General features: G+C 46.7%; 3 protein-coding genes across 6 annotated transcripts; 1 reads left to right on the top strand and 2 right to left on the bottom strand.

Annotated features, from left to right (window-relative positions):
- Positions 1–75: 75 nt before the first annotated feature.
- Positions 76–1,038, top strand: MED8 (mediator complex subunit 8). Its single transcript, XM_017139528.3, has one exon. The coding sequence runs from the start codon at positions 158–160 to the stop codon at positions 914–916; it is 759 nt and encodes a 252-aa protein (XP_016995017.1). The 5' UTR covers positions 76–157; the 3' UTR covers positions 917–1,038.
- tapas lies at positions 905–8,935 on the bottom strand. 4 transcript variants are annotated; one of them, XM_044392718.2, is made up of 7 exons: positions 8,699–8,935; positions 3,207–6,263; positions 3,021–3,142; positions 2,274–2,550; positions 2,064–2,215; positions 1,345–1,493; positions 905–1,284 (listed from the first exon to the last, which is right to left on the bottom strand). In XM_044392718.2, the coding sequence occupies exons 1-7, from the start codon at positions 8,909–8,911 to the stop codon at positions 1,058–1,060; spliced, it is 4,197 nt and encodes a 1,398-aa protein (XP_044248653.2). In that variant the 5' UTR covers positions 8,912–8,935; the 3' UTR covers positions 905–1,057. The 4 variants fall into 4 exon arrangements, with proteins under 4 accessions (XP_044248653.2, XP_070068009.1, XP_070068008.1 ...); XM_070211908.1 differs by lacking the exon at positions 8,699–8,935 and adding an exon at positions 8,112–8,255; XM_070211907.1 differs by lacking the exon at positions 8,699–8,935 and adding an exon at positions 7,734–7,874.
- A 1,194-nt stretch (positions 8,936–10,129) lies between these two features.
- On the bottom strand, positions 10,130–11,917 carry LOC108055938 (uncharacterized). The gene has a single exon (XM_017139517.3). The coding sequence runs from the start codon at positions 11,836–11,838 to the stop codon at positions 10,183–10,185; it is 1,656 nt and encodes a 551-aa protein (XP_016995006.2). The 5' UTR covers positions 11,839–11,917; the 3' UTR covers positions 10,130–10,182.
- Between the last annotated feature and the right edge of the window lie 278 nt (positions 11,918–12,195).

Genomic DNA, 12,195 nt, shown 5'->3' with positions numbered 1-12,195 from the left:
AAATAAAAGGCAGTGGAAACCGAATATAAGTTACAGGCGCTAATTTCATGTTCAGAAAACGTACTATTCGCGGTCTGCCTGGTCACTCTACCAGTTTTGTGAAATTAAATTAAATACATTATTTATTGTTAAATAGTTAAATAAATAAATAGCTAAAATGCAACGCGACGAAAAACTGTTCGAGATGACGCTGGAGACGGTCCTGCAGCGCCTGAACGACCTGAAGCTAGCTGTGCTGTCCATGATCCAGAAACTGGAGCTGGAATACGAGACCATCAACTGGCCGACGTTCCTGGACAACTTTGCCATCATCTCGAGCCACCTCACCGGCCTGACCAAGATCCTGGCCAAGGAGCAGTGTCCGCCGCTCAGGAACCGAACCGTACTGCCCCTACTGGTCTCCATGGACCGGGACGAGACCCTGATCAACATCACCGAGGGCCGGGTGCCGGTCTTCTCGCACGACATCGTTCCCGACTACCTGAGGACCCGCCCGGATCCGATTACCGAGCAGAAGATGCAGCAGAACGAACAGAAGGCGGCCAACCTCACCAACGACGCGGCCATGAAGCAGGTCACCCAGTACAACAAGGTCGTCTCCCACGTCCTCGACATGGTCAGCAAGGCGCGCGAGGAGTGGGAGATCGAGAGCTCCTCGCGCACCGGCATCCAGCAGACGAGCAGCATGGCCGACACCCAGCTGCTGGTGGCCGCCGTCGGCATGGGCAAGGGCCTCAAGCTGACCAATTATGGTCCCGGACCCGGGATGATGGTGCCGCCCTCGATCCGGGCACCCTCGCCCATGGGCGGACCCGCCATGAGTCCCGGCAACGTGCAGCAGCAGCTGGGCAAGGCGCCCTCGGCCGTCAAGACCAACATCAAGTCCGCCAACCAAGTTCATCCCTTCTCTCGATAGAAAAAACCATAATTTATTGGCTATTATCGCTTCCTGCTGGCGGAATGTGTCGTCGTAATAAGTTACATGTGTCCCTAATCCTAAGACTATGATTAAGCAAACATAAACGTGAACAAATTCAAGCGGTTCGTCTCCTCCATTTCAGACTTCCTTCGTTTCCGGCTGTGCGTGCTCCTCCTCGACGAGAATCTCGTGCAGCTTAATATCCTTCGGCGTGGAAACGTCCACTAGCTCCAGGCCCAGTGCCCGCGTTTCGTCTCTCTGTTTGTGCATGCGTCGCACGATTCCGATGAACTTTTGACCCAGCGTCATCTCGCGGAATCGGACGCAGGTATCCTTGCTCCAGACAACGTCGGTCAGTTGAATGCCTGGCAAGCAATGGGGAAATGGTTTATAAAGACTTAATCAAGGGTTTATCTTAAACCTACCATATAATTGGGCTGGCAGTGCCATCTTGGGCAGCTTTCTCAAATCCGGTTGCAGGGTTTTCAGTTGATCGCAGGCAACCACTCCGTCGTCGCCCACGTCCACGAAACGCACGTGTATAATCTCATCGTAAATCTTGCGAATACTTACGCTGCAAGTGAACAGAATAGGAAATGTCTTAGAAATCTAATAGTTTCATTAATAGCATAAAGGGAAGCATGAATATGGGCACTTCCATATTGTCGCTCGGGACATTTGCACACCTTTGAAGTTGAAAAAAAAAATTGGAAAAAAATTTAATTTATTTTAAATAATGGGCTTTCCATTTCACTCTTCCCAAGCTCTATTTTGTGCAAAGATTTTGTACTATTTTTAGTTTTTAAGTTATCGTTGATTCAACAAAAGAATTTAGCAAATTCTGATGGAATATTTGAATACGATTTTTTTTAGAATGGTGTCCAAACATGTCGCTGTGAAATGGTTTTGGTTTCACTCAAAAGCTGTTTGTTGTTTTTTTTTATGCAGTTTCAATTACATTCGCTCGGGACATTTTTTCTTAGCGTTTTGTAAAGTGTATTTCTTTACCTCTATCCCTGAATTACCGACTGTTTGCTTTTAACTTAATAATTTAACATGTACAGAAAAATGTAGACTGTGGACTTTTTGGTGGAAGTGCCCATATATACCTTGGTGAAATCTTGGTATCTAAAGAACTCCTTACCGATGATAGACGCCGTCGCTGTCGGGAGCTGCGTAGGCCTCTCCAATTGCCAGTTGCGAGGGCTGAACTGCCTTGGCAGCAGGTCCTTTGCAATGCTCCTGCAGATCCTTCATCAAAGTCTGCAGCTGGTTGTAGCATTTATAAGGTTGCACCTGAAGCAGGATATAATATTACAACATAGAGTTATTCAATTACCATAGCTGAACTTACCGCAAAGTGACCGGGATTGATGGAGAGCGATACGCGCACCTCGAAATAGGCGCCCACCGCTGGAATGGCCTCGTAATCCTTGAGCATGAGCGACGAGAAGGGGGTGGCTCCCGATCTTGCAGTCGCCGCCTTCTGTGGCGTCACCGGCGGAGTGAGAGCGACCAGGTCGCTGCTGCTGCTCTGACTGGAGACGACGGAGCTAAAGCTGCCGCGTCTGGGCAGCTGCTGGGCGTTGGAACTCAGGAGCATATAGTCGCACTTCTCCGGCTGATTGGAGCTGTGCGGAGGGGGCGGAATCGAAGGTGGGGAGGTGGGAAGGTAAGAAGAAGCCGGATCGGAGGGGCAGGGATAATAGTTGGTTTCGAGGTTTAAAAAATTTGTTCGCTCTTTAGCTTACTTGGGTAGCAATGTGGCAACTTATGAGTATATTTTTCAGAGTATATACAAAGATGTGAATGACTTAGGGTTAGCTTACAGTAGGTTTGTTTTCGGGATATTTTCATTAGCGTAGATCGAATTTGAGTTAGCGATAGCTTATCAAGTCAGTTCCAGTTTATCGAAAGCACTAATATATAGAGACAGCATTAACCAAAGGATCGAGTATAATATTAATGAACTTATAGGGCACCAGTCACTATTCAGATGTCGTTGGTTAAGGAGCTTGATGGCGGATGGGATTAGATGACACGGACCGTAATGATATTGAATGAATAGACAATGCACAGCAGCCAAAATGAGGGCACTTACCTGGCCATCTCGAATTCCAGACGAAGCCCGATATTCACGCACATGTACATGGACTCGGGATCCTGGCCGCGAATAAACACGTTGACCAAGGGCTTCGCTCCATCCTTTGCCACAACCTTGAGCTGTAACGCAAGTTTACCATATAAATCAGTCCTTAAACGTATTAAGTATAATCAAAAAACCCACCAGAGCCTCGCTGCGCGGCGGCATCAATCCACGAAGGCGTCCCAGCATCTGACCCGCAATTTCGGGAACGTCGTGCAGGCGAACGGGCAGTGCCTGCGGCGGGAACGTTGCCAGCGCCCTGTTGTTGGCTTCCAGTCGGTAAATATTGGAGATGTGCGTCTTGCGCTGCCGTCCGTCGTCCACGTAGTAGACGTCGAAGGTCTCCTCCTCTGGGTTTTTAGGTCTGCTGACCAATCGCCCGCGGAACCACTGCTTCAGTCCTTCAACGGACTCATCGCACACGAAGACATGACGGTCGTGAAGCAGATCGGAGTAGCTCACTCGATCCTGCTCGCCCAGATCAGCAACTGTTTGCGCGATGCTTCGCTCCACAAACTTAAGATCATCGTTGCGCAGCAGCACCATCAGATCGCCATCCTCGTTGATGTGGGACACAAGAATGGGAGTGGTCTTGCCGATCTTCTTCTCGTCACTCAGCGAAGGTGCCGGCGTGCACTTTGTGATCCTGCTGGCGACCAGATCGTTTAAGTGAATGTCCTCCGCAGTTGAGGTGTCGTACAACGTGGCCACCAAACAGGCGCGACGCTTGCCATTCTCTTCCACCCCCTGCGCTGCGCCTCCGAGTTCCACGAACTGCTTCTCGGTGGTCAGCACATGGGCCACAACCGTCTGGTTGTCCAGCTCCTTCGTCAGCACCTGCTGGGCGTGCGGATGATCCTCGAACTTGTCCAACGCGTACATGCTCAGGCAAATGGCCTGCGCCGGCAGCACCTTGAATTGCGGCGGGCACTGGAATAGCTCCTCAAAGTCAAACAGCGACACATCGCCAAAGTCCACAAAGTGACAGCGGCACGAACGCTGCTCCTCGTTCACGGCGATCACCCGCACCCGGTTCCAGCCGTCGGGGATCTCAACCAGATAGATTTCCTGCACCTGAGGCTTGGGCACCTTCTGTCGGAAGAGTGGAGCTTCCATTTGCCGGCCCATGTGCTTCGTCAGCTCCTCAAAGTTGGCTATCTGATCGATCAGTCGGGCCCACACCCGCTTGGTGGAGTCGCAGTGGCTGATGAACATGTTCCAGTCGTGCGATCCACTCTCGTTCGGCTGCCAGGGCAGCTCCAATTGCGGCAGAATGCTGCTCGTATTGATGCGAATCGGTTGCGGGGATCCGGGCTCGTTGGCAAACAGTATTATCCTCGGATCGATGCCGTGCTCCACGCGAATTTGGTTCGACTCAATGATCAGATCGTACCAATGGCTGGGCAAATGCTGCCGGAAGGTTCGGCCGTACCAATCCTCCAGCTTGTGGCCCAGTATGCCGTGCGGGTACTTCAACAGCTCCTTGTACAGGCCGTCGATGAACTCCTCATCGCTGAGCGTGCAGACGGTGAGCTTTTGGTGCGACTCGGCGTGCTGGATGCGCTGAATGGCGATCTGGGCTGTGCGCTGGTAGGCAGTCTCCGCATCGGAGAACTCCTGCGGATAGCTGCTGTACACATCGCCAGCGATCCGCACGGAACAGTGCAGGTAAGGCGGCTTGTTGAATATATTAAATGTGGGTTTCTCAAAGTCATTCTCCTCGCAATAGAGATTCAGCGAGGAAACGGCATCGAAGGAAGAGTCGAGTTTAAGCGACACCTTGGCTTTCGGAGTGGAATTGGCTTTGACTGGCTGCACTTGGGATCCCTGCACTCTTAGAACATCATCCTTGGGCGTTGCTTTGGCAGCTGGTTTCGTTTGAGCATTCTCCGGCGATGCCGGTGGCGTAATGGGCGCTCCCGCTGGCGTTGGAGCATTCAATTGCGGCGTCACTTTCAGTCTATGATTCACAGAGCTGCCCGTAGAGCGCACCTGTCCGGGATGCATTACGCGGGGATGCAGCGGCCGCCTGTAGTTGGATTCAGGGCTGTTGAAAACGCTGCTTGCTTCTTGTTGGCGCTGCTGCGGTGCACTATTACCCAGGATGGCACGCAGTGGCGGTTTGCCATGTCCGTTGGATTTGGCATGGTTCTGACCGTGTCCATTCATGGCGGGCGCCTTGTCGTTTGCAATCGTCACTAGGATCTTCTCCTGATCCAACTTCGCTGCTCGCATGGTCGCCGGCTGAGCCAGATCCTGCAGTAACTCCTCGGAATCTTTCCTTTCGCTTATCTCCTTCTCCTCGCGTTCCTTCCTTTCCTTCTTCTCCTGCTCCTCGCGTTCCTTTCTCTCCCTTCTCTCCTTCTCCTCGCGTTCCTGCTGCTCCCGACTCTCGGCTTCCCTAAGTTTCTCCCTTTGCTCCTTTCTCTGGAACTCCTTCCTTAGACTTTCCAAGTCCTCCTCTCGCTTTTTGAGGTCCTGCTCGTGCTGCCTCTTCAACGCCTGCAGCTGCTCCTCAAGCTGTGCCTGAAACTCTTGCTGCCTGCTCTGCCAATCCTGATTGATCTTGGCCCTCAGTTCCTGCTCAATGCAGTCCTTTAGCTCCTGGTCTCGCTTGGCCCTCGCCTGCTGCTCGCGTTCAGCAGACTCTCGCTTGGCCTTCTCCTGCTTCTCGCGTTCAGCAGCTGCTTCCTTTAGTTCCTGCTCTCGCTTGACCTTTGCCAGCCTCACACGTTCAGCGTTTTCCCTAATCTCTTTATCCCGCCTGAGCTGCACCTCCAGCTCTGCAGCTTTTTGCCGGTTCCGCTGCGTCTCCTCTGCCTCCAGCTGTTGCTGTCGCTGCTGCTGCTGGTGCCAGTAAAAGTCGTGATCCCACCGTTCTTGCTGGGATCCTTGATGGTACTGTTGTTGCTGGGCTGGTTGATAGTACTGCTGAGGTCGCTGCTGGTAACTCTGTTGCTGCTGCTGGTGATTCCAGTACTGTGGCTGTTGGTAATAGCGCTGCTGAGGCTGCTGATATTTCTGCTGGTTGTAGTTGCTCTTGTTTTGGTAGCTATTGGCGTAGTTGGACTTCTGACTGACTGCTCGCTGGGCAGCTGCCGATGGTTTTGTGATTGACTTCGATTTGCTGGTCTTCTGCTGGCGCACCATACGCGCAATGTGCTCAGTCTTGGCGTTATATTTAGCACTGATGAATACCTGTTACGGGATAAGAATGGAAATTCAGTTAGTTTTGAAGCAATTAGAAAAAAAGGAAACATTATTTAATAATATCCTTCTTATTGATTAATTTTTGAAAATTATTCTTTTTGACGTAAAAAGCTGTGGCTTCCCAAAATTGTTGTTATTTTATTTAGCCTGATCTTTAGTTTCACAATGGCTTTCAAATAAAGAACCCTATTAAGTTTGGGTAATCCAAACCAATGACAAACTTAACGGTACTCTTATTTTTAATAATTTTTAGTTTTAAAGATAATTATAATTATTTTTGATGTAAAAAGTTGTAGCCAATATGATTATTGTTTTACTACACAAACTCCAGATATTAAAGGAGTTTTTAACCTGATACTTAGTTTTACAATGACTTTCAAATAAGGAACCGTATTTCTGGGAACGGAAAGTGGATTAGACAACTATTGAGTTTGTCAAACTATTCTTAATAATAACCTTCTTTTTAAAAATTTTTTGAATTATTTTTAATTTTAAAAGTAATTTTTTTGAAGTAAGCTTTGGCTTTTCTAATGGTTATTATTTTTAGCACAAAAATGCCAGATATTGAAGGAGTTTTAACATGATACTCAGTCTCAATGACTTTCAAATAGAGAACCCTATTTCTGGAAAGGGAAAGTTGATCCGCTTGGACAACTCTTGAGTTTGGGTAATCCAAACCAATGCCCCATAAAACTGCAGAGCCAGCTACTTTACGGCCAAGCCCAATGAGTTTTACTCAAGCGTTTGGAAATCCGAGAGCGGTTGTTTGAAGTTGATTTTTTTTGTTTATGAATCACATTGAGTACTGCTGCTGCAATCGTCTTTATGGGGTCACAGCTCCAAGTGGCGAATCAGTGGGTTCTGGATATGGGCAGGGCTTTGAAACCCAAGACGTGATAATAGTGCAGAGCGAGAGCTCGGAATGCTGGCTCTGATACGGAATACATAATTGAAATTTAAATGAATATCATCAGCTGTCCCGGGTCTCGACTTTCATGCGTTTGCTTCGTGCTGCATCCGTGGGTCGTACGATTATTGATTTGGCAACAATGCAAAAGCGTTGGCCGGAAGAACCTGCCCAAATCGCCCACTTTCTCGCCCACAGGTGAGAAAACAGACGGCAAAACAAGAATAATGCAAACAGTTCAAGTGCATTTCGCCCAGATGGACAGACATTTATAGAGAAAAAAGCAAATGATAGCCAACAACAAACAGCGTTCGTTCACTTTCACCATGCAATCATGCAATCGCATACACACACTCAGCCAATTTTAAATTGCTGGCCTTTTCGATTTTCGCGTTATACACTTTTGTTTTTGGCTGTCGCTGCATTTATTAAAGCAAAGCGCTTAATCAGCACAAATCGTGGAAAACACGACTCAAGGCGAGACTAGTTAATATATGGATTTACATATGCAAGCGAAAACGAAACTAGAGTAAGTAAGATCCATTGTTTACACTTTTCTCGGCGGAGATGAAAAGAAGAAGACGCCGTTGCCGTTGACACGTTGCCCCTTCGTTGGAGAGAGCGGGCGGAGCGGTCGAGCGGTCGGTCGGTCGGGCGGGCGGTCACAGCGGAGCGGGAAAGAAGCGGCGCAGCAGCAGCGGCTCACCGCACTCGTTCAGCCAGAGAATTCGACTGAAAGCAGCGGTCGCCGCTCGCCAAAAGCTCATCCGCCAACGGTGATGACAGCCTGACTGCTTTCCAAGCCAATCTGGCTTTTTATCTATAAAAACGCGCTTGAAAACTGTATATGGCTTTATGAAGAAAGAACATTTTTATACTTAAGTGACACTTATGTAGAAATTTGTTTTAAAATTCTTTTTATAAATTACCACGAATCGTAAACTGCGTATTAAAAACGAAATTTATATCAAATTCGAATGTTTACGTAGAAAGATTGGTTTCCGTAAATGATTTTTTAATTCTTGGAGCCGGATATAATTCTTTACAAACTATAAAAGCTGCTTACTGACGATGTCAGTGCTTTATAACATCAATGCTGTAACTGAATTATCAAGGCATGCTAGTTACTATAAAGAAGTATGAATGACCTAATGCAATAATGTGTATTTTGTAACAAAGGAAAATAAAATAATTATAATTTAGTAAAATATTAAAATCATTAAAAATAAGTACATTTGTATTAAATTTCTTTAAATCAAATATTTGGCTACTTTTTGAGTTATTAGTTGCCAGCACTGGCAGCTCTCTGCCTTAAAAGCTGCGCAAGTGAGAGAGAGAGAGAGCAAGCTCAGCAAAGTGGGCGAAAGAAAGCAGTTAAAGTGGGTGGCGGAGAGCCGCTCTCTCAGACATTTGCGATATACAGTAATTCGCCAAGAATCTTGGCAACACAAATAAAAGTATGTAAGTGCAAAAGGGAAAGGTGTGACATTTTGGCTTATTGGGCCATGACATTTACCTGATTGCCGTAACTGTTAAAGTTGAACTCTTCGGTGTCCTGAAGCAATTCCTGGGGATTCGAGTAGCCCAGTTTGCGGAAGGGCATCTGCTCACCCTCGATAGCCACGTAATCCCTGCAGATGGACTTCAATTCGACCGGAGGCTTGGCGGACGTGATCAGGGCCCTGACCACTTTGGCCACATGCGTTAGGATCTCCTCTTCCTGCTCCATCGGAACGGAGATCGGTCAACTAATCTGCGAAAGAGAGAGGTGAAGAGAGAGTATCAATCCATTGAGCATGATTCAAGTGGCGTGGAATGCGTGCGCCCACCGCCACCCCCAAAAACGGCAGCAATTAAGAATGCACAGAAAAAAAGCAGAGCTCATTACACAATAGTTTGAACAATGATATGAGGCTACCAACACTTGCAAACATGATTAATATGAAAACACCTTTACAGCCATATGGCTGTGTAAGTCATGAAACTTTAAATTAAATGCAAGAAAATCATAGAAATAGACCATAGACTAGCCACCAATACCCATTAGTTTCATTTAAGATTTTTATTTAAAGTTAGCTTATAAATAATTAATAAAAAAAATATATATTTTATTTTGCATATCATTTTGCACCTGGCAAATGGAAATGATATATGTAAATTGTTTTTTTCAGTGCTCAAAATTAAATTGGCCAAACAAAAAGGGACGCGAATAGATAAGGCGGATAAGAAAGGAGAGAGAGACTGATTAAAGAGAAACGGACGTAAGCGGCGGCGCAGAAGCAGAAATGAAACAAACAATTTAAGTAGTAACGTGTCGAATTTAAAATTTCCATTTATTTAACGCAGAATCCATCTTTAAGAAATTCAAGAACTTTCACATAACATTTTTCGTCTCTCTTTTGAAGTGTCCAGCGCTGCTGCGCATATAAACAAACTCCCGTTACTTGCACTAGAAATTTGTGTTTCAATGGAAAACCCACTATTATAATCCACTTTCCCTACACTTACCAAATAAATAAAAATCAAGTCTCAGCTAGATATGCACTGCAATCTGCATAAATGAGACTTTTGCTGCTTTTCCAGTGAATCGGAAAATCCAGTATGGCGCCGAACGCGCTGATTCTATTCCTTTTTGCACTTTCTTCGTCCGTGCTTGCCTTGTATTCCGGCTTTTCTTCACTTTATTTTTCAAGAACTTATTATATTATTAACCACTATTAAGTTAGAAGAACTCGAATGTTTCAAAAGCAAGACAACTAAAAAAAAACGCTGCGGAAAAAGCGAAATCCTTCTTTTTGACGTTTCTGAATTTTCGGCGCCCTTTAGCGTGGCCGTAAGCTGGATGCCAGAAAAATACTAAAATGAGCAGGGACATACCAAAAACTTTTGTTTGGTATTTTAAAAAGACCGCCAAACTTTGAATTTTGGTTTTGTCAAAAATATATTTTTATTTTTAGAAAATATTTCAAATAAAACACCGCTTATGTTTATATAAGGGCCCTAATAGAAAACGCCGGCAATGGGAAGTCTATTGGCTTCCGTCTGCTGTTCCTGGGCATATAGCTTGTGTTTTTTCTTTTTCCTCCTTCGCTTTTGCAACATTTTACTTGGCTGCAGTTCGTCATCAATGGGGCCCTCCACTCGAATGGCTTTCATTTCGGCCCGGGGTAAAAGAGATTGATTCCAGTGGGCTGAAGGATTGGATGAATCCTTCCTGGGAACCGGAGGGGACATGGGTTTCACGACCACGCTCAAAGCTTCCAGATTAATGCGTCTGTCGTCGGCGGGAGTCTTTGGTTCCACGGAATCCAAGGGATCCAAGGACTCGTGGGGCTTTCGAGGTTCCTGTAAGAGTTCCAGTCGAGCAGCCGCCTCCGGAGCAGCCTCGAAACGCTTCGGTTTTATGGGCCTCCTCAGCTTCATCTGCTGCTGGTGCTCCTCCCACACCCGATCCTCCAGCTTCAGTTCCTCCTCCTTGGCCAAAGCCAAATCGTACATGCTTTCCTTTTGGCTCGCCGGTCGTATTCCGAAGGAGAATACCCGAGAATTGGTCTTCGGGGGTTTCTCCAATCGTTCAGAGGTCTTTTTTGGACCCGGTTGTACCTTAGCCCTTAGCTTATCCGAACCCTCGTCCTCTGCCGACCTGCTGAGCAGCTCCATTTCCAGGTGGTTGAGGCACTTGAGCACCGAAAGTGCATGCTGCTTGGTAGACAAAATTATGTCTAGCAGCTTCTTGGTGCCTCCATGTTTTTTGGACTTGGATTTCATTCGGCACTTACTGGGCTTTACCCGATTTCCGCAAGGCTTTCGAGTGGCTGGAGGAGGACGTGGAGGTGGAGGAGGAGCTGGTGGTGGAGTTGAAGGCAGGAGCTTGATAAGCCGATCGGCAGAGGGTTCAGGTTCGGGCAGGCAGAAAGTGGAGGGACTACGGTTGGTGGTGCTAGTGGATGTCCGCCGGGTTGTCGTCGTGGTGGTGCTTCTCATCGTGGACAACGGACGTGGTGTGGTGGCCCGACAGGTCTGACCCTGACCTTTTAACGACACCCTCGGTTGATCCACCTTGGAGCTAATGACCTTGGCCAACAGATTGGCCGTGGCCACAGCGGGCTGTTCATCCCGATCCTTTCGCCGGTAGTAACCCAACATTCTCTTCAATTCCCTATCAGTTTTATGCTCCAGGGGCTGTTCATTAAAATTCATTCGGGCCAGTGACTCGAAGGGATCCTCCACCTTCTTTGCAAGACCATAATCCTGGCCCAACTCCTGGTCAATCGTGGGAAATTTGGATAGCTCTTGTTTGAACAACTGGTCGTTAATATTCTTGGAACCAACTAGGAAGTTTTCCGACTTTGCCTTGCTAAGAGATGATCCTTTATCAGGACTCACTGACTTAATGCCCTTCTGCTCCATGTCGTCCAACCGTTGGAAGAGTACCTCCGGATCGGAGAGGAATCGTGGCTCCGCTGGTGGCATATCCCGCCAATCCTTCTCGTCCCTTCTTTCGCTGCTGTAGTGCCGCCTAGACCAGGGAACATTTGAATCTGATTGGCCCCCGGATCGACCGGTTGATTGTCCAACGCTCGCCAGGATTACCATTGCCATTAGTGAAAGTGCGACTGTGCTGTGGCTCCAAATCCGCATTGACATTGTTTTCATCAGCACAACATCTTGCTGGAATTATCGCCCAGTTCATTTTTGTAAAATTCTTTATTTCTCTAGTCAAATCAATGACACGTAGTTCTGATTTTTTCGTTATTTTCTTAAAAAAATCTAAGAATTTCTAAATGAATCTTAAAAGGTCTGAATAACGTAATGGTATTGCATGTATCTTATAAACAACTCTGTGCTTATAATTACAACCTATAAACTTTCCAAATGAATTTCATATTTTATTTTTAGGGATTTAATAATTTAATTTCTTATTAAACTAACTAAATAAATAGTAAGTTCAGCAGTAATTTCATTAATTCATTTATAAGTATATTTATTTAGTGAATCATTTTGTGAATTCAT

This window comes from Drosophila takahashii, chromosome 2R (genome assembly GCF_030179915.1).
Source record: "Drosophila takahashii strain IR98-3 E-12201 chromosome 2R, DtakHiC1v2, whole genome shotgun sequence".
Classification (NCBI taxonomy): Eukaryota; Metazoa; Arthropoda; class Insecta; order Diptera; family Drosophilidae; genus Drosophila; species Drosophila takahashii.
The sequence above is the reverse complement of the archived record's forward strand: the minus strand, read 5'-3'. Positions and strand labels throughout refer to the sequence as shown.

Coding starts and splice junctions, on each gene's coding strand:
- tapas (XM_044392718.2), bottom strand. CDS start 8,911: ATGGAGCAGGAAGAGGAGATCCTAACGCATGTGGCCAAAGTGGTCAGG. Junction 6,264..8,698: donor TTAACAGTTACGGCAATCAG/GTAAATGTCATG, acceptor ATCCCGTAACAG/GTATTCATCAGTGCTAAATA. Junction 2,216..2,273: donor TCAATCCCGGTCACTTTGCG/GTAAGTTCAGCT, acceptor ATCCTGCTTCAG/GTGCAACCTTATAAATGCTA.
- LOC108055938 (XM_017139517.3), bottom strand. CDS start 11,838: ATGAAAACAATGTCAATGCGGATTTGGAGCCACAGCACAGTCGCACTT.
- MED8 (XM_017139528.3), top strand. CDS start 158: ATGCAACGCGACGAAAAACTGTTCGAGATGACGCTGGAGACGGTCCTG.